We start from the raw sequence: 22,195 nt of genomic DNA, 5'->3' as shown, positions 1-22,195 counted from the left end.
CTCGTTGGTGACTCTAAATTGCCCGTAGGTGTCAGTGTGACCATGAAAGATTGTCTGTCTCTGTGTGTCAACCCTGTGATTGACTGGCGATCAGTCCAGGGTGTACCCCGCCTCTCGCCCAATGACAGCTGGGATAGACTCCAGCCCCCTCGCCCCTGAACAGGATAAGTAGTATAGAAAAGGGATGGATGTAAGAAGTAGACGTATGTGATATGTATGTGTGAGACAAAAAACTCAATAGGAAAATGTTTACTGATGTAAAAGTCAACTTAGAAGCAGGCTCATTTTCCCGTCTGGTTTCATACATTCAGAACTATTTTAAACATATGAAGTCGCCCCCTGCTGGTCAATGGGGAGAATGCAGGCACTTCAACATTGGCTTCACTTCTTGTATACGGCCTGTATGTTTCTGAAGGGTTTGACCTCAGCCAGGCCACGTCCATTAGGGGGTTATTAGTATATCAGTATATGTGCATGTTTGTATACTACATACTAATATACTACATCGATATACGGTATCTCAGTCTGTGGGGCTTGGCTTGGGAACCGGTTGAAGTCCCGGTATGGACCAGGCGTGGAATTGGGGCTGTTAGCTGGAGAGGTGCCAGCTTCTTTCCTGGGCTCTGTTGAGGTGCCCTTGAGCGAGGCACCCAATCCCCCGCCACTTGGGGCGCATGTCCATATGCAGCCCCCTCACTCTGACATCTCTCCATTAGTGCATGTCCATAGAGTCCTGTTTGTGCATGTGTGTATTCGATTGAAAACATTGAATTACCTCTCGGGGATTAATAAAGTATCGCTTCTTCTTCTTCTTCTTCTTCTTTAATTATTAAACCAAAGACCTGATGTTATAGGAATTTGCCAGCAGGTGGAGATAGAGGACTTTGAATTCTCCTTCAGCATCACCCTGTCTGTGTTTCCTTTCACTGTTATCATTTGAGTGACACATAAAAAACAATCATGTTGTCACTCTTTTTCTCTGAATAAAAGGTACACACATTCATGCAAACATTATCCAAAGAACAAATTGCAAACTGATTGATTAATAATGATCAGATCATAATAATTTGGTTCTAAATGCAGCATGCTTTCTATAAAATCTGCTGAAGATCAAATGGAGGAAGTAGGAAACTGTGTTACCGCCCATTCACTACAGCTGCTGTCAGACCATATAAATAGGCCTAGTGGTTGCCAAAGCCTGTCTCTTGAATTACTTTCTGGAAACAAATAAACTACACTGACACAGATCAATCTTCATGTTGGAATCATGAAAGGTGAGTCCTGAAATGATTCATTAAAAAACTTCCTAATTGAGGTCGATGTTTTCACACAAGATGATATTTTTCTATTGATGATTTTTATAGAGTTCAGCATCCTCTCCATCTGGGTGTTCTTCAACCTGGTGCTGCTGCAGAGCTCATCATGTGCTGCTGACTCAAGCGTTGGTGAGCAGGTCTTTCTTCTTGTTTTTCATAATGTGATCATTGTAATAACAGTGTATTTGTTGTTGTCATCTGTTAGTCTCAGATGAATAAGAGAGCTCCTATAGACCAGCTTGACTCATATCACTGATTAAACTAATGATGGCTCTGTCAGGGGCATTTGGTCTACTTTGCTGAAGTACCGGTCACTTCTGTTAGGAGTAATTATGAATTATATTTTATAACCTGCTTTGTGACAGGTCCAGGGTGTTTCCTCTTCTCCCTTTTGCAGAGTGCATGCTGGGTTACGCTCTTTCCCTTGTTGCATGCATGGATAAATACACGTATATTTCAGATTAAGCCCCAATTGATAGGCCTTTGGTGCAGTGCAGTCTAAAGAGGGTGATGCAGATAATGCATTGGGACATAATATGAAAAGGTGGGAGTGTAATTTAGTATTTCTTACTTGTGGAATACATTTAAATAATGCTGAAGTAACTAAATCTAAATATTTATGACTTGGATAGACACGTCTTTAGTTATACATCTGTCTTTAGCTATACATCTACATCCCTTGTAGAAACCTGAATAGCATGAACACATAGGTACAATGTAATTGTTATTCCTGTAACATGGCCAAGCTTATCTGTCCTCTCATACACAGCTGGCAAGGAAGAAAAAGCTGCAGTGTTTTATTATCTCATTGGACTTCTGTAAGTGTGAAGAGGGACAGGAAGCTGTTTTCTAACTGCAGAGAGAGTGTGAGATATGGGGAGGTGGGTGGGGTGGGTGGGGTGGGTGTGAGGCAGCAACAACTCTCTTGTCAGAGTTGAGTCTGAATTAAAATAGTTTTCTATGTTCTATTAAAGAGACTGAACTCCCCTTTATTCATAGAGAGTAGTTTCACTGTTCAGAACATCCACAGTCTGACAAACAAATACACACAATTCATTTCAATTCAAGTCATTACTCTATTTTTAACATCAGCCATGTGGTACAGAAGGGGCTTCATTATAACTGTTCAAATAAGTCAACATGATCCTTTCCTCGTTTGCAGTGAACCCCTGCTGTTACTACCCCTGTCAGAACTCAGGAGTGTGCGTGAGATTTGGTACAGACCGATATGAATGTGACTGCACACGCACTGGCTTCAGTGGAGACAACTGCACCGCCCGTGAGTACAGAAAACTTTAGATTACAACATAAACCAAAATATGGATGTGGGTTCATTTCAAAGTCTCAGCCTAAGTGCCCTCTCATTCAATGTCTACTCAAGTTCCCCTGTTGGCTCAAGTGCTACTTTAACGTAGCACTATGCTAACCCCTATAATGTTGTCTCCAATAGGCTTCCTATTTATTCTACATCTGACCTTTACACTGCCGTAGCTGAACCTAAAAGTTTTAAAGCATGGACTTGATTTCAGCTTGTGGTAATAAAATTCAGGCACTTTCCACAAAAGAAAAAGAGGAAGTAAAAATGAAGATAAAATCATTGGCAGTTTCAGGAGCTTCAGCATCAAGCTATGGGCTATAAATTCAACTAGTTTGTAGCCAGGTTATGAAGACTTCCACTGGTGATGATTGTTTAACACATTAGAAATGGCCTTGCATTTATTGTTTTACTTATAAATTATGTAATATGGAGTTATAAGCTCTTAATGAATAAGTTGTGCTCCAGATGCCTTGCAGCTCTTTCCCAGAAGGTCAGAGGTCAAATAGTCCATTGGAGGCCAAACGATGGACTATAGATCTAAAAACATGAAGCAGGTTTCATATTGGTTAGGTTACTTTATTTGTACCCGTAGGTAGTTTTGGTTTACAGTGAGTGAGTCGGCCTCCTTCTTTACACACACACAATCAACAGCACAAGACAGACTTGGCGAACTTGCTACACAAAGTGATGACAGTGCACAAGACTCAATAAAATGTGCATAAATAGTGGATCAATAATGCAGAATTTTGCTGTATAACTTGTTGATCTTACTGATGGCTGCTGGGACAAAGCTATTTTTGTTCCTCTTAGTTTTACAGGCTGGTACCATACTGTATACTTTCGTCCAGACGATGGAGGCTAAACACTAGCCAAAGGGAAGTTTCACAACCGGAATACACAGTGTTATTTCCTATTGATGGCTTGTATGTGATCTGAAACTGTTTATTAATATAAGTAACAACTTACTAACCCCTTACGTAGAGTTAGAGGTGGCACAAATAATATCTATACTTGATGTTGGACAGTGGATTCTGGTGGATTCATGTTGGGCCTCGCTCTAAATCATATAAAAATAGTACAGAAATACTTTACTTTTTGTAGTGTCTTGAGATAACTTTGGTTATGATTTGGCGCTATATAAATAAAAATGTATTAAATGATTGATTGATTGATGTTTGTGTGTAGCGGAGTTCTGGACTAGAGTTCGTCTCCTGCTGAAGCCCAGTCCTTCAGTGGTTCACTTCATCCTCACTCACTTCCAGTGGTTCTGGGACCTCGTCAACAACTCTTTCTTGAGAGACACGATCATGAGATTAGTGCTGACAGGTAGGTGAAACAGTTAAAGTGTATGAATAAAAAAAACACCAAACAAGTCACTCTTTCAGCAGAATTACAGACCAAAGAAAATCAATCAACTTTTGTTCGGTTATTCTCTAAAATCTAAAAAGTTTGTTTAAGAGAAACTGAAGAAGTTTTTGTTTTTATCACTCTTGATTTATTTAGACATTTAAGACACATTGATGCAGAACCAGTTCTTAGAGTTTGCAAGACCAGATTTGAGACTGCTAAAGATAGTTTGAGTACATAAAAGGAAGGGAGTAATTGGACTTAAATGAGCATCAAGATTTCCTTTGCTAGATTGCATGCTTTCAAATTGGGCTGCTGTATATCTTGGGCTTGTGTGTTCTTACAAAATAGTTTCATCTTTCAAAAGAAGCAACAAATAAACCATTACATTAACAAAAAAGCTTAATGACTTCCTTAAACATTTAGGAACTGAAACAGTAGTAATTCTTAAGGACTAATTGCAGCTAAGGGTTACTAGTACACTACATCCGAAGGGTTAGCAAGTATGTACAGTTGCAGGACAGTGTATGTGGACTAACAAGTAAACTGAAGTGGCAATTTTAATTTTAATGAAGATTAATGTCACACGGTAAAAATATTTGATGAACTGATGTGTTTTTAATAGATTTAAAATTAAAGATGGATTAACTTTATTGACAAAAGAGAATAAAAATCGGCAAACGTAAAATACATCCATCTTTTCATCCATTACTTAAATTGCTTTTCCTGTTAAGGATCGCGGGGGTGAGGGGTGGAGCCCATCCTAGCTGTAATTGGGCGAGAGACGGGATGTAAAATATATTTAGTCATGTGTAGTAAACTGAACCTTCTCCCAAAGTCAGAAGCGACCTTATTCCAAGCCCTCCGACCTACAACACCAAATATGGATACCTCAACTGGGAGTCCTTCTACAACATCTCCTACTACACCCGCCTCCTCCCTCCTGTACCTGAGGACTGCCCCTTGCCCATGGGAACTAAAGGTGATACCCACATAAGCTGTACGTAGACTACCGTGAGGCTAAGGAAATGTTTCCTGACTTGTTTCTTTCTCTACAGGCAAACCCGTTCTTCCTGATATTAAAGTTTTGGCTGAGAAGTTTTTCAGGAGAAAGAAATTTAGGCCCGACCCTCAGGGAACCAATCTGATGTTTGCCTTCATGGCCCAACACTTCACCCACCAGTTCTTCAAGACAAACCATGAAGTACCGGGGCTTGGCTTCACCAAGGCTTTAGGACATGGGGTGAGCCATTGGATACAACTAGACTGATCATATTTAAAAAACATACCAATAAAAAACAATAAAACATGTCAAGAATGAAAGAAATGCATGTCTCTCTTTCCTTATTTGGTTTTTGTTATTGTGTTTGACTTTTAAATGTATCACTAAACTCAGGCTATGTGTTTTTCTTTTAGGTAGATGCGAGTAATATCTACGGAGATGACCTCATGCGACAGTTTCATCTCCGGCTTCACAAAGATGGAAAGCTTAAATACCAGGTAATAAAGAAATATGCTCTACTTGTTTTGTTGCCAAGAGTTAGACAAGAAGATCAATATCACTCACATCTCATGTCTTTACTTGTAGCAAGACTCATTAGCTGGTTAACTTAGCCTAGCATAAAGACTGCAAAAAGAGGGAAATCATTTGCCAGGCTCTTTCTGCTACTTAGGTACCACAAGCAGAAAACTCACAAATAAGCATTTTGTATCACACTTGTTCAAACTGAACAGAAAACAGTGCGATAAAAGATTATATTTTAGCGTGAGAGTTAATTAAGAATATTACTTGAAGAGGCTAAGCTAATGCTTGGCAAGAATAGTGGAATAAAGTGTAAGTACAACTACTTCTACTTTTCTTGTGTATTTTCATTCAATGCTATTTTACACTTACAGTCCCAAACATATCAATAACTGTGTACTTCCATGTAATGTATACCAGTAAATTTATCTGTAACTAGAGCTAGCAGGCAGCTAGCATAGTAGGCTAGCTTAAAAGTGTTTAGTTTAGGCTAAAAACTTTTTGTATGAGCAACAAATACGTGTTAATAGCAGCTTTAGAGGTTGTGATATCCTGTTTTTGTTGTTGTTGTTTTAATTTGAAAGAGACAGGTTAACTATTTCCCCTGTTTGCGGTCTCTATTATGTTTATATTGGCTGTAGCTAATTAAGCTAATTTTACTTACTTTTCCTACTTAGTAATAAGCTTTATTAATCTTTGAAATATAATTTATTTTGACAGGAAAATGTAATTAATATTGTTTTAAATGGAAACTAATACTGTTAGATGATGTGTTTTGTGTATCTGAAAACCTTAAATAACCCTCACTTACTTCCTGTGTCACACTAACTTCTGAGAAAGTCATAGTATACTTTTGCATATAGCAGAGATAGTGATTATGTGGCTAAAGAGAGACAAACCTCTCGCTAACTTCCGGCATTACTTCTAACTGTTATCTTGCATTTGACATGCTAGTGATCAGGGCTAGGGCAGGAAGTTCCTCAAACCATCTTTATCTCAAAGCCACAATGCTTGAGGATGTTACCTCTTAAAGAAGACGTGTCCGTTCTGTCTGCTACTTACAAGTCTGCAATGTCCGTCCTGTGCACAACAAAGCCAAATTAAGGTGGTTTTAAAACGGGTAAATTGCTTTTTAGATAGCTCACAATCAAACCTTGACAAGACTTTTCTGTTTTTGTTTGTTCACAGATAGTTAAAGGTGAGATGTACCCTCCTACAGTATCTGAGGTCCCTGTGCACATGGTGTATCCTGAAGGTTTCCCTCCAGAGCAGCGTCTGGTCATCGGTCAGGAGTTGTTTGGCATCCTGCCGGGCCTCACCATGTATGCCACCATATGGCTGAGGGAGCATAACAGAGTCTGTGACATCCTGAAGGCAGAGCATCCCACCTGGGACGATGAGCAGCTCTTCCAGACCACCAGACTTATCATCATTGGTGAGGGGCTGAGGGGCCAGCAAGTTTGAATTCCCTAGCTGTCAAATACCAATGCTTTGTCATGCCCTTTGGCGTCTAGATATGCACAAGGTACCCTTTACTATCTGACACAGACTGGGATTTCACCTCACTCCAATGTTAAACAAATTCACTTCAATATTAGATGCACAGAGCAACTACTCCACTTTCAGCAAGTGGGAAGTCAGATGAAGTGGTAAAATAAGCAATATCCACTCTAGGTTGTGTTCAGGGGCGAGTGACGGGAGACGAGGGTTGAGTCCTGTGGGATACCAGAGTCAATGTTGAGTATTTCAACCATGCACCATATTTCTTACCATGTGTTAGAAAGGAAGAACAACAGAGATGAAAGGTTAGCTAAAAACACCTAAGCATGTGTAAGAAGTGAAGAAAACAGATAATTAAGGTTGCCTAACATAAAGATCACAACATGTATTAGAAAGGAACTGAAGGGTACCTTATAAACAGACCCAACCATGTGATAAAAATTAGCAAAAGAGATGCTAAAGGGTAGCTTAAATCAGACTTAACTATGTTTTATGAAGGGAAAAACAGATGCTATGAAAGAAAACAGCTGCTAAAGCATACCTCAAAACCTAAAAGAAACAATACAGAAGCTAAATGGCACCTTAAAACAGATGTATCTGTGTGTAAGAAATAAAGAACAAAGTCTAAGGGGACCTTATACGGGCCTAAACATGTGTTACAAAGGGAGGAAATATAGATGCTAAAGGTTACCTTACAACAGATATAACCATGTGTTAGAAAAGGAAGAAAATAGACACTAAAGAGTACCTAAAAAGAAGTGTAACTGTGTTTTTAAGCAGGAAAAGAGTTACATTAAAACAGAAAAAAACATTTGTCATAAGGGAAGCATAAAGAAGCTAATGGTAGCTCAAAACAGAGCTAAACATGTTTTAAAGGAAGAAAACAGCTGCAAAGGGTACCTTGTATATCTGCATAAGACACCAAAGAGGGCATGACAAATGATCAGTGTTTGACGACCTGGGATGAGAACATGTTAGAGAAGCGTATATGTACACAGTTTAAGCCTCTGTAGAAATTGGACCAGATTTAGTACTGCTCTGAGTGTGCTCAACTTTTTTGTCCTTCAGGGGAGATCATCAACATCATAATTGAAGAGTACGTGCAGCAGCTGAGCGGTTACATGCTGAGTATGAAGTTCGATCCCACCCTGCTGTTCAACACACGTTTCCAGTACAGCAACCGCATCGCTCTGGAGTTCTGCCACCTCTACCACTGGCACCCGCTGATGCCTGACAGCTTCCTTATTGACGGAGAGGAAATCCCTTACTCACAGTTTATTTACAACACCTCCCTCCTCATGCACTACGGGGTGGAGAAACTGGTGGATGCTTTCTCTCGACAGCCTGCAGGACAGGTAGATTCCAAAATCTGCTGCTCCAATGTAGTACAAATGCAGCTCACACTTTTTATGCATAGTCCTTTAGATGTGCTCTTGAAAAGAAGGTGGAAGTAATGCATTTACTCAGGTACTGTATGTAACAACAATCATGAGGTACTTGTATTTTACTTGGGCTGCACAGTGGTGCAGTGCTGTTGCCTCACAGCTAGAAGGATCCTGGTTCAAATCCCGGTTTGGACAATGTAGGCCTTTCTTAGTGGAGTTCTCCCTGTGCATGCTTGGGAGAACCTTTGCGTACTCTAGAGAACGACACTGAGATCTCTGAGGTTAATGCTTTAAAGTAACATTATAAATGTAGCTCTGTTGAGTATCTATACATTGTTGAATCATCAAAATTATAATGACGTGCAGTCCTTAAAACACCCCAGTGGTATTTAGCAGATAGATGAATCATATATACCGGTATCTGCAAAACAGATAAGATTTTATTTTCTGACTCAGCAAGCTGACATTTAACGCAGTAAAGACACAAATGTTATTGACAGGAAATGCTGAGAAGGAAGTTGATTTTGTTCTTTGATTTCTGTCTGACATAGTAGTTTCTTTATTTAAAAACTTTATTTAAGGCCTTTAACCCTGTAGATGCAAATATTTAGCAGTAAAAGGCTGCTACAAACAAGTGTAATACTGTTCACATGCAAAGACTTTACAAACAAGCTTAACTTGTCCATACAGAAATGTTGTGACTTCACCCTAAACCTAGACAGACAGAGAGGCAAATTATACCCGGAAATACTTTTGCATGTCATTAATAATCTGCTTTCTGCTCTTTGGTATCTGATAGTTACAAAAAACTGAGAAAGGATATATCATACAGACCACAGAGATGTTGCAACGTTCGACTCAACACGTATTTATAGCCAGACAACCACCATGTGTTTTAAGTCCTCCACATTAAAGCAGTCTTCCCCTCACAATCACTTCCTCAAATCAAGTGACAGATAATATTCTCACAGCGTCATTTGCATGCACGGTGGTTTTTCTGTTTGCTCAGAATTAAGATGTTGATCTCTGACTGTTGTTGCAAGCCAAGCAACAGACAAGACTGTGAGAGTGTATTACTAAACAGTTATTTAACATGACATGAAAGTAGTCTTTGTGTGCGTTTCAGATCGGTGGAGGTCACAACTCTCATGAAGTCGTGCTCAAAGTGGCAGAAATGGTCATCAGGGAGTCGAGAGCCGCTCGTGTGCAGCCCTTCAATGAATACAGGAAGAAGTTTAACCTGAAGCCGTACACCTCTTTTTATGAATTTACTGGTGAGCCAAATTATATTGTAATCATAACTTCTGACACTTTCTTGCATGCCCCCTTTTTGAATCTCTTTTACATTCGGGTATACATTGTGTAATAGGCTTACAGCATTTGCACTAACAGGATTAACATTATAGCTGTTATTGTTTTGAGTCCTGCAACAGCCATTTGCTCTTTCCTCAGTGCAAATGAAGACTGAGGAGGAAAAGTACTGACGTTATTGCTCAATGTTAAGTAATTGTTTTACTTTTACTGCAGGAACTGGGTTTACTGGGTATAGCTAAAACAAACACTCTAAGACACAACTCTGGAAATATCTCATAAAATGACTTATTTTAGAATTTAGTAAACCCTGACATGTGTTTATATCTGATTTAAGCAGCATTAAAAGACTATTACTTCATAAAGTTTTTTTGTATTTAACCACTTCTCTCCTCAAAGCTAACCCCACTAAGGGGAACTAAAGTAAGAGTTCATTGTGGTCCAATTTAGCAACTATTTCACAATATTTCAAGGAAAAAAAGAAGCATAAATAAGTAACTGATTCTACAGTCAAGCTAGCAGCTCTACATGGTTGACTTTGACATTGAGATGTTTGGGCTAAATGCCAACATTGACAACTAACTGGGAGGTAGCCTATAATGTTTCCCATGTACACCATCTTTGCTAGCTTGATGGTGCGCTAACATTTGGTAATTAGCTCTTAAGACAGACAAGTTTTAAGTTTTGCAGGAACAGACAAAAACTTAAGATAACTTACCTCATAGTGGTATAAGAAGGGTTTCTTACTCTCTGCACCATTAATGACTTTACAACATTTAAAGGCATCGTGTTCAGTAGTTGTTGAGTTATTTCAGTAAAGTACTGTCTGATGTTTCCGGCTCTACGAGCTATGTGGTTAGCGTTATTAGAACTTATTACACGACTAAATTCTGAGCATTCTGAGGCCTGCTATTTCTCTATAGCAGACTGTTGCTATGAAGAGCAGACAGTTGCTAGGGATGCGGCTCTACTCACAAAATCTGGAGCTTTAAAATGTTTCCACTTAATGTGAGTAAAAACAGCTTGGTTAGCTCATATTGAGAGGGCTAGAGTTAACCTCCACATCTTACCGTGAGTTTAACTGACTATTTTCAAATGGAAAACGGGAGGATAATCTTTAATTTTTTTAATTTTTGAAATAATAAAATAATTTCCAAATCAATATTTTGTGTCAAATTATTGATTTCTTAAGTAAGTAGCCGTGTAATAAGCTGGAAAATATACAGAGAGCAGGATGTTAAAGCGGAGGAACCACCCTCACCCTGAAGGAGTTCCATTCTGCTATAACAACCTGCTCATTATACATGATCTCTTACGTAAAGGATATGATTAAGACTGATTTGATGTTTTCACTAACCCTTAACATAAAATAATAACAAAGGTTTCCTTTCTTTTCTTCTTGTTTTCCAAACAGGTGAAATAGAAATGGCCAGAGCTTTAGAGGAGCTCTACGGTGACATCGATGCTCTGGAGCTCTACATGGGTGTCCTGCTGGAGAAAACGCGTCCTAGCAGCATATTTGGTGAGAGTATGGTGGAGATGGGCGCTCCCTTCTCCCTGAAAGGCCTGATGGGAAACCCAATCTGCTCCCCCGTGTACTGGAAGCCCAGCACCTTTGGGGGAGAGACGGGCTTTGATATCGTCAAAACAGCTACTTTGAAGAAGCTGGTGTGTCTCAACACCAAGTGGTGTCCGTATGTGGACTTTCATGTTCCACGCAATGAGGAGGAGGCAAAACCAAGGAAACCGTCTACTGAGCTTTAATGAATATTAGAGTTAACAACTATTCAGCCTTTTACTACTATATGAGCTAGTTCAGTGGTTTAAATCCAGCCGGTTGTAAAACACATACATTACATTCAAGCAGGTCTACCTCCTCGTAATATAGCTGACAAATCATATAGTTTATAGGGATCTGATCTGATCTGATCAATTTACTAATTTGACAAGAACATTTCTGTGAATGGCTGAAATTTATTTTCATTTGCTAACTGGTATGTCTCAGTGTAACTCTGTTAATCTGCTTTCTTTTCAGAATGGAGGTATAACATGACTGTATGTTTTTGAATACCAGAAAATAAAAACGCTGTAAAAATGACTCATTAAAAGGAAAAAAGTGAATTCATTGTATTTTAATTTGCCGAAAAGCAGAAGTGAGAAACAGCTGCTAAAATATAAGGAAGGATGTCGGGAGTCTTTACGAACTCTACAAAAGAAAATGTTGCAATTTAAGAATGAAAGTAACAAATTATTGAGCAACATCAGAGAAATTCAGGGGTGAAGTGCTTTGTTTAAGGGCACCTCTGCATCAGGGAGGGGCCTGATTCTCTGTTGCAACAATGATTAGATCCCTCCGTGGCTTCCTTTGCAGTTAAATTAGTTTACAATGATGAGTCACATCGGACATTCCTTTGTTTGGATTTGAACCCTGGTTTTTGCAGGGGCGGGTTGTTTTTCTGTCTTGCGTTTTAAACAGTATAAATTCTTTTGGAAATATTGATGGGAACGTGAAAATCTGGTTTTGTATCACAACATGTGTAAACCTACACTACCGGTCAAAAGTTTTAGAACACCCCAATTTTTCCAGTTTTTTATTGAAAGTTATTCAGTTTAATGTCTCATTGCACTCTGAAATGAAAGCATAGTACAAATAAGCAATTGGAGTTAAAAAAGAAATCATGGAATCAATTTATATACCAAAATGTATTCTAAACTTTTGACTCATCAAAGTAGCCACCTTTGGCAGATATAACAGCTGAACACACTCGGGGAATTCTTTCTACAATAGAAATCAAATATTCTTCATCCCAAACCAGCTTGATGGGGTTTAAGTCTGGAGACTGTGCTGGCCACTCCATGTTTTCAAGCTTACCATCTTGTTCTTTTTTCCCGAGGTAGTTCTGGCGTAGCTTGGACTTATGTTTTGGGTCATTATCTTGCTGTAGGATGAACCCCTGACCAACTAGGCGCATACCAGAGGGTATTGCATGGCGCTGCAGAATGCTGTGGTAGCCATTTTGGTTCGGGGTGCCTCTCACTCTGTACAAGTCACCGACCATGGATCCAGCAAAACAGCCCCAGACCATCACACTTCATCCTCCATGTTTGACAGTTGATGTCACACACTGTGGAACCATCCTTTCGCCTACTCGATGGCGTACAAAGATCCTGCGTGATGAACCGAAGATTTAAAATTTTGATTCCTCAGTCCATAATACCTTCTTCCAGTCTTCAGTAGTCCAATGGTGGTGTTTCATGGCCCAGGCAAGCCTCTTTGTCTTATTCTGACGTCTTAGCAATGGCTTTCTTGCTGCAACTTGTCCTATCAAACCTGCATCTCGAAGTCTTCTCTTCACAGTTGAAACTGAGACTTGCTTACTACGACCACGATTAAGCTGTGCTTGTAGCTGTTGTCCTGTGAGCCGCCTATCACGCAAGCTGTTAACTCTCAGAAACTTGTCCTATGATTTAGTTGTGGCTTTGGGTCTGCCAGACCTCTTCCTGTCAGAGTTTCCCCCAGTTCTGAGTGCCTTTTGATGGTGAAGGAAACTGTACTCACTGACACCTTGACTTTTTTTGCAATTTCTCTGTAGGAAAGACCTACATTTTTAAGTGTTACGATGGTCTGTCTCTCTCCCATTGTTAATTGCCTTTTTCTTACCATTTTTGTAGCAACACACTACTTTCTGCAGTACAATACTGTTCAACTGATGCTCACGAGGGTATGGTACCACAGTGTGTTCCAACACTGCTTTTATGCAGACAGAGGGGGTTGTAAGTAATCAAGAAAAGTTGGAACACCTGTAGGAATTAGTAGCACCAGCTTTCAAGGCTTGATCAACCTCCATTGCTGCAGAACAGCTTTAAATTGTTAACCCATTCGTGTTGCCTTTATGTATAATTCTGAAATGTACTTTATTTTTCAGTTTTGGGTAAGCTTACCTTTTTTTTTTTTAACCTCTGGCAGTTCACCACTTACCTTTGTACCATTTCAAGATATTCATTGGACTTCAACGACTTGAATTGCAATACAAACTGGAAAAATTGTGGTGTTCTAAAACTTTTGAGCGGCAGTGTAATTATGCCACAAATAAGAATAGCCTATATAAAACAGTAATAACACTTTACATCGCTAACAAACATCAATGGGGGCAAGGGGAATATTACTAAAGATTGATTTGATCCTTGACATTTCTCCTAACCTGAGACCTTGTTTTTCCACCAGCACCACCATTAGGTTAATATTTTAGGGTTACGTTGCCATGGAAACTGTTCCAGACAGTCACGTTCCCATGAGGATGCTTCTCCTAAATTTAAATACAATTTTAACATGTCCAACATTTAGGTTTATGGAGAAATATGTACCAAAGTGTCATCAGCCTCAGTTGTGCCTTGTGTTTAGTACAATGTTACTCTCCAACATGTTAAATTCAGCATGTTAGCATTGCCATTGTGAGCACGCTAGCATGCTGGCTTTTGTAAATTGTTCATAGCAGAGCAGGGCCTGAGTACAGCTGCTAGCATGACTGCAAACTATGTGCAGTTTTTTCTACCCAGTTTCAGTTGAAAAAAAACAACCATTGTTCTAAATGTGTTGCATGTGTTTGAGTTTTCACACTTTGTGATTATCAGGATGCAGAGGGACATGTATCATGTTTTATGTGAGAAAAATGTTCACACAAACACTGTGGTTTTCTAAGTGTCTCGAAATGTTAGACTACAGATCATGTTACTTCCGTGTTTCGTGGTTAAATTTAGAGGTTAAAAGGTTTGATTTGCCCTGTTGTGTTCTCAGCATGGAGTGAGCGCCAAAACTGCTGTTTCATCATGCTGAAAACACAGTGCTGTACTGCTGATACAGCAAGAAACCAAAGGTAAAACCAGTCAGTAGAAACATCTGTGATTTTAGTTTCAATTCATTGTTGCAAAAAGAACACATTATATACTGATTTATTGACTACCATCCCTTTGTTTTTGAAAGGTAACATCTTAAATTCACATTTTGCGTTACACTCTGCTTACTTTATGGTAAACTTTCAAGTGCAGGAATAATTACAAAACAAATGTCTGAAACAGCAGTAAAGTACAGTTTTACTGACCTCTGTAGGTGAGATCGTTGCATGACTAGCAGTGTGCTTGCTGCATTTCTGCTCAAAGCAGTGATAAAGCAGTTCATTACTTGGGGTACTTTCAGCTGCTAGATGTAGCCTGTGTTTATGCCTTTTTTCAGGAATAACATTTTTTAAAAAGATGGCTGAAGTCCATTTTGATAAAGGATCTGGAGCTCTTGGGTTATGAGCACATGGTTATAGTTAAATAATTAATAAGACACAGTTTCTTAGTATTATAAAATAGTATTTTCAACATAAAGCATGACTCCATCTTCAGGCATGAAGACGTGCTTTATGTTGAAACTATGGTTCGCAGGTATTACATGCAAAATTACCACTTGAGTCTTCAGTTGTCTAAATGTTTATTTTTACAGCCCCTCGTACCCTCCTTTGGTTTAAAAAAAAAGGTGTTAACAGTCAGGTAGCATGAAATAAGACAATGAGCAGGTCACTGATGCACAAAAAATGCAATATTTTGTGACAGAAAAATATCCTTGGCTGTTTCACTAAACAAGTCAGTACTGTACAACACATTTAAGTCTTCATGTACTTGAACTAACTGATAAAACAATATGAATCAGGATGATTTCGTTACAAGTAAATTCAATTAATAAGTATAAATTAATACTAGACATATATTTTCTCTCTCCTATTTCAGCAGTAAAATAAAGAAATCTAAAAAGTGAAATAATATATTGAAAGCAAGACCAGCAGTTATGTACAGAAGTAGCTTGTACCCACGGGGAGTAGCTCAAAAAGTGCTGTGCTAAAGCTATGACAAACACATTTACAGAAACAGGTGGGGGCTATGGCAGACTCTCAGCCCCACTGACTCTTTTTAATGGAAAGGTTCAACATTTTGGCAAACATGCTGTTGTTAGGTACCTTGCTGAAACTAGGAGCTTATTAGCCTAGCTTAGCATAAAGACTGAATACATCTACGGCTAGCCCAGCTGTGTTAAAAGTTAAAACATATCCTTGTTAGCACTGCGCTAAAACTCTGTAATTATATTATGGCATTATAATTATTAAAATATTGAATCTTGTTTATTCAATCTGTACAAAACCAGAGTGTTTTTCACAGTGAAATCTCTTGATGAAACAGCCTGCTCAGATGCGCTAGGTGAGCAGATAAGCTGATAAGCTTTGCTTCAGAAAGTCCAACCCCCTCTGAAAGCACAAATCGTCACTGTTTCATTTCTGTTTGTGTACAGATTTAACAAATAAGATGTTTATTAAAACAAGTTTGTACGAACACTTTGAATGCTGACAAAGCCAGTTGTTTCCAGATGCTTCCAGTCTTTATGCTAAGCTCAGCTAATCACCTCCAGGCTTAGATTTCATACTAACAAAACAGCAAAAGCACATAAAAACATTTCTAATCCTGCTTCCCCTATAGTTTAGTCATTTTATACAAAATATATAAATTTAAAAATCATTTAAAAGTTTTTATTTTACTCTAGTGTGTATACATTTTTTTAAGCTTGTCGACTGCAGAAGTTTATATCAAGTATTTTCCCTTGTTCTCCTCCTTCTTCTCAAAGGTGGTTTGTGTTTTGACTAACAGTCCTCTACATCTCATCACTCTGTATTCACTAAACCATGCTTGAGTGGTCCAATCAAATGACAAACATTTGATTTAATAAAATAATAAATGTTGATTTGAGGCACATTATCAGTATCAGTATGGCTAAAGTTGTATATTTACAGTTTACATATTGTCTTAATCTGTTGCTACTTATGAAATCTGGCAGTCGACTGGTCATTCTCCTGACTGTTCGCTAAAGGGGGACCAAACAGAGGTGCAGCCACTGAAGTAGAATTAGAGACTGAACTGATATGAGTGCTAGTGCCTACTGCCATCGAAGCAGTGGCTGCTGGGTAAAAATGGACATCCACTGCAACCGTAGTGAGGCCCAAGGAGACGTGGTGAGAGAGGAGCAGGGGAGGGTTTCCATGTGAGATGCTGAGGCTGTGGTGGATCGGTGCTCCACATGTCTCAGAGCTTTGCAGGGTCAACGAGGAGCGCAGGCCCGCTTCAGGTCTGGACGGTGGAGAGGGGGAAGGTGATCTGGAGGGTAAAGATGATGGAGGAGGTAAGGCATCCTGACATGGGCTGTGGTTGTCTCCTCTGTTGCTGGTCCAGTCCTCAGCACACTGCAGCTGGATGCTGGGCTGGGACAAGCTGCAGCCCTTCTCCTCGTCCAGACAGGGATCAATCTGAAATAGAAAGAAAAGCAGTTGCCATTAGAAGACATGTTGCTGAGATGCGTTTTCTTTGATTCAGCATTACATTACGGCTCTCATAGTGGAAAATTATAACAAAAAAACAGTGGTATTTCAGTGTTATCAAACCTTTGTGTCGAGTATGGGCTCAGGATAAGTCTCTACAGTGACTGAGTGATTGTCCAGAGCCGGTTGCATGTCCTCCACAATATCCTCAAATGTGGGCTCCATCTGCACTGTGACCAGGCTGGGTCCTGGAGGTCGGGCTCGCGTGTCTGACGTGTTGGGGCTCTGCTCAATCACAGCCACACAGTCGTCGTCTTCAAAAGCTCTGTGCGAGGAACACAACGATCAATTACATCAATCTCAAGGTCCCTTCTCATTTATATTTTCTTCCTGAATGAAAGAGTATTAACCTGTTTTCGTATGTTCGTCCTGCAGCTCGACGTTCAGCGTGTCGTACGGGGACACCTAGATTCCTCTGAGCTGTCAAGGACATGTTAATTGGCTCTAAAGGAATAGTTTGACATTTTAGTAAATATGCTTTTTTTAAATTTTTATTTCTGTTGGAGAAAAGTTTGACACCACTCTCATATCTCTTAATGAAGAGCTGGTTAGCATAGCTTAGCACACAGACTAGACGCAAGGCAATTGGGAAACATGACAAACAACATTATGGTTACATAATAAGTGAGCTGTAGAGGTCTTGGTAGACAGATTTTGTTTTCTTTTAGAAAGAGCCAGGTTAGCTTTTTCCTCCCGTTTTCCACCATTGTGTCTTTGTGCTGAGCTAAGCTAAACAGCTGCTGGCTGTAGCCTTATAATTAAAGATAACTAAACCAATTTAGAAGTGATACAAGAGATTGACTATTTCTTTTCTCCAGGTTTTCTTCTTTCTTGTTAAAACCTGGCCCTACAACATTTCAGAGAGTCTGTAGAGTTAGCCTTTGCTATTTACTGGCTACTTGGAGCTGCTAGCCAAATCAGTAATGATGATTGGGCAAAAAAGGCCCGGTAAGCTAGCTACTTTCTAACTCCAGAAACCCAGATTTTCTATTTTCCTTCTTTTATTGTTATTAATCTATCTAGAGATGTCATACGTTTTTCACATATGCAGTAGTAACCACACAATTTGATATGCTAAATCACTGAGGTTCCACTTTACCCAACAGACATGAGAGTGGTATCAATTTTCTGATTCTCCGCAGTATAAAAGCATATTTCCCCAAATGTCAAACTATTCCTTGTAGTATAAGTCAGAATGTGAAATAGTTTTGCTGTCATTTGATGTGACTGAGGCTCTCTGACCTGCTCGGCTCGTCGGTGCCGGTTCGTTCTTCTGGACGACTGAATAGAAGGTAACGGTGATGAAGATGAAGGCCAAAGAGACCCCCACTCCCACCACGATGGGGATGTCATGCTTCTCCAGGACAGGCAGCCATGATGGAGACTGTTGTGTAACTCTGGAGTTTAAAACACAAACTAAAGTAAAACTTTGATGCTTTTCTGCAGAAACTCCACCCGTAAAATAGGCATCACCCCACCACCATGTTACCTATTTTACCCACCTTGGATCATTGCTGGTCATTGGTGATTGGGAGGTGTTCCTCTTCAGCCCTTCTGTGAGCTTTGTCTCATTCTCTGATTTAGCTGACCGTACTGGGTCACCTTGCTGGCTAGTATTTAGTTGAACCTGATCGGACATGTTGACCTGATGGACAACAGGAATCTCAGGGTCCAATGTTAAAGATTTGGAGGTCTGATCAGGAGGGTAAGTGATTGAGATCGAAGGCTGGGTTAGAAGAGTGTTCCTGGGTTGGATTGGAGAAGTTTCAGTCTGTGGTTGAGGAGCTTGTGAGTAGAGGAGTGGATGTTGCGTTGGAAATGATTGAGGTTTGGTTTGAGGAAGTGTTGATACGGTTGACGTTGATTTATTTAGTGTTGGGGAAGATGGACTATAAATTGGAGATTGTTGGGGCTTTGTGACTGGACTTTGTGTGGAAGTAAATAGTTGTTGACGGTCAGACTGAGATATTTGAGAGATAGTTGGTGAAGACTGCAAATGTGTTTTCTGATGTAGAGGTTGACTCGGTAGCTCCGTTGAAGTTGGTTGGTTGGATTGGTTGTACTGGTCAAATTGGTGTAATTGACTTTTTGTAACCAGCTGGAAAGATTGAGTCTCAGATTGGTGCAAATCAGCGTGTGAAGAAGAAGAATTGGCGACTAAACCAGAGTGGGTCGTCACAGTTTGGGTTACAGTACTTGGAAACAGAGTCGGTGAATTCAAGTCCGATTTCAGAAAGCCAATGGGTCCGACCACAGGAAGCTTGGATGGTGAATGAGGCTTGGATGTTTTAGTGAAAGGCTTTTCACTTGCTAGAGACACAACATGGATGTTTGAGCCTTGAGAATCAGACTCTTTTAACAATTTATCGCTGACTTGATGCTGATATTGTGCATTTAATGGTGTTAAAGTCAAATGGGATTGACTTTCTGTGCGTAGATACCGAAGGGTTGTACCCAAAGCTTCACTGGTGACTTCTGATGTCTGGCTGTATGTTATCGGTGGTCCAGTATTTGAAATAAAAAGAGGATTATGAGTCACTGACAGTTGGGAATAGGGGTCTACTGATTGGAAGTTTGGATGTGGAGGAGGCGGTAGCATAGGAGGCTGCATCTGAGTGACTAACGGCTGGGTTGGATAGGTTGTTGGCTGATGCCGTTGTTGCTGTAAAAGACGACCAAATGACCTCGGAGGCATCTTAAGCTCAGCCACTGCTCCCCTTGAAAGTGTCATAGCTTTATTTCTTGTAGCATCACAGTCTGATGACGAACCTGGAAAGAAACAAATGAACACCTTGTTTTCTTCTGTATACCCAATACAATTGTTATTTGAGTAGTTTTGCTTTTTTTTTTCCAATCTCTCCAACCATCAGTTGTATTAGTTAACATTGGAGTCAACTGTCACATCTCCAGCTTCTTGTATTCATTCTTCTGTCAGCATTGTTTACCCACCACATTATTCTTACCCTGCACTATGGCCAGACTCGGACTACAAGTGGATTGGGCTCTGAGTAACCCAGCACAGCCAACAGGCAGATAGGGTAGTCCAATCCACAATTCAATCTGGTTGGTGCCCTTGGTCTGTACCGATGTATGGCCCAGATTAACTGGTAATGTGAGGGATACAATCTCTCTGGAACGGCTCACAGATTCATTGGGGCCATTCAGATTATAAATACCATGTTTGATATTTATCTTTTAAAATTTTAATCATTACATCCATACTTAAATAACGTGAGATACAAGATCACCTCATGAGGTACTTTGATTCTGTGCTCCCTGACGATTTCTATTTGTGTTCTTGTTGAATAAAACCGGGCTAACCAGAGCATTTATTTTTCAACTGTATGATTGTCTGACTTTGTGTTGCTGTTGTTGTTGTAGAACCTGTAGCCCCTTTTTAGGTTCAGCACTGTGGCGGATTGCAATATAATAAGGGCTTATATTTCTAGTACTTAAATTTCTATCAAAACATATAGAACTCATGGTTGAAGCGATGAAAATCAAAGTATTTCTTTAAGTATGTACATGCTGCCTCTTCATGATCTGCTTGTACATGTGGATGATGTGTTGTCTCAAGGTGTTGCTCAGCCACAGAGTCCCTGGATTTGGAGACTGCTGGTTCTTTGCTATCGTTGGTGCTCTAGAAGAATGAAAACAAGGACTTAGTTTCCTTCAAACACAACTTTTGAAACAAACAGAAATAAAGCCACAAAACAAGTAAGGCAGGTAAAAGGCCACAAATCTCAGAACAATTCCCAGTGACGTAAAGTTGCAAAGAGTACGCACAATCAACACCAATTCACAGCGTCTGGACAGAATCCATACATAAAAAATGAATATCCTACAGAGTCTGCACACTGATCTGTCACCACATAAACTCAGCAGAGATTTAAACAATTAAATTACTCACAGCAGAAAAAAACAGTCGTGTCTGCTTGCCTTCAGCTGGACGATGTTCAGCTTTGGACAGAGGACAACATGAAAGACAATCAGCAAGAAAAGAAACTTGTACATTTTGGTTTGAAGAAGCATCTTGTAACTATATCCTCTAATGGTACATGTGTAGAAAAAAACCTTACATTGCTGTTGAGGCAGACAATTACAAATGATGTGGAGTGGATGTTGAGGTACCTGTGACACTGAGGATGTAGCGTCTCTGATGTCGCCCTGCTCGGTTCTCAGCTGTACAGTAATATTCTCCTGCATCAGAATACTGCACGCTGGAAATATGCAGAGCTCCATCGTCTACAGGAGGCAGAGAGGAGGGATAAGTCATGAATTAAAGAGATCTGAACTATATACACGTTCAGTTAAGATATACGTTTTCATGTGGGTTTCTACTACTTTCAATAATGTGTTTCATGTTAAGAAACTCCAATGAGAACCAGGTGTAAAATTACTCCAGTCACAGTTTGGACTCACCATCAATGTGTCGATCTTTAGTGGGGCTGATGGGTGACTGTGTCTCTGCTCTTCCTCTGGTCCAGGTATACACGATGGGCAGGATCCCTACAGCCCTGCAGGGCAGGACCGCTGAAGCTCCGATCCTGCAGCTCACCTGTGCTACAAAGGTCACTATGATGGGACTCACTGGGAGGAGGAAAGAGGGAAATGGAGTCAAATTGTGCATTTAAGGCAAAAAGACAATTCTTAGGAACAGAATACATTATGTTACACATGGACAGCATTTTGTGCAAGGCCATGCACTCCCACTTTTGTGCACGTAAAGGCACAAAAGATGTTTTTAAGCCCAAAAAGCTTGTATTATATAACGTGTAGGAATGCAATGTATTTAACTTGAACAGATGTCTAAATATCTAAAGTGCTCCATGCTGCTTTACATATATTTCAAACCCTTTGTAATTATTGGCCCAGTTCTCACTCTCATGAAGACTCTTAGTCAGTACACCAATCAGCCGTAACATTATGACCACTGACAGGTTAAGTGAATAACATTGATTATCTTGTTACAGTTGCACCTGACAGTGGGTGGGGTATGTTAGGCAGCAAGTGAACCCTTTGTCCTCAAAGTTGCGTCGCTTACCTGGGGAAGACATGGCACTAGGATGCACTACGGGAAGAAGGCAAGCCTA

At 39.9% G+C, this 22,195-nt stretch overlaps 1 protein-coding gene across 1 annotated transcript; it reads left to right on the top strand.

Annotated features, from left to right (window-relative positions):
• Positions 1-1,188: 1,188 nt before the first annotated feature.
• ptgs1 (prostaglandin-endoperoxide synthase 1) lies at positions 1,189-11,868 on the top strand. The gene is made up of 11 exons (XM_069682518.1): positions 1,189-1,274; positions 1,365-1,445; positions 2,479-2,595; positions 3,820-3,960; positions 4,820-4,963; positions 5,040-5,224; positions 5,398-5,481; positions 6,692-6,938; positions 8,072-8,358; positions 9,515-9,662; positions 11,114-11,868. The coding sequence occupies exons 1-11, from the start codon at positions 1,268-1,270 to the stop codon at positions 11,461-11,463; spliced, it is 1,791 nt and encodes a 596-aa protein (XP_069538619.1). The 5' UTR covers positions 1,189-1,267; the 3' UTR covers positions 11,464-11,868.
• Positions 11,869-22,195: the final 10,327 nt, after the last annotated feature.

The sequence above is a fragment of the Semicossyphus pulcher genome, unplaced genomic scaffold (assembly GCF_022749685.1).
Source record: "Semicossyphus pulcher isolate SPU_LCO1_2020_fin unplaced genomic scaffold, fSemPul1.0.p SCAF_6, whole genome shotgun sequence".
Classification (NCBI taxonomy): Eukaryota; Metazoa; Chordata; class Actinopteri; order Labriformes; family Labridae; genus Semicossyphus; species Semicossyphus pulcher.
The sequence above is the reverse complement of the archived record's forward strand: the minus strand, read 5'-3'. Positions and strand labels throughout refer to the sequence as shown.

Bases quoted from the DNA above. Each gene is read 5' to 3' on its own strand.
- ptgs1 (XM_069682518.1), top strand. The intron at 3,961-4,819 runs GTAGGTGAAACA...CTTCTCCCAAAG, and splicing joins CATGAGATTAGTGCTGACAG to TCAGAAGCGACCTTATTCCA. The intron at 8,359-9,514 runs GTAGATTCCAAA...TGTGCGTTTCAG, and splicing joins CTCGACAGCCTGCAGGACAG to ATCGGTGGAGGTCACAACTC.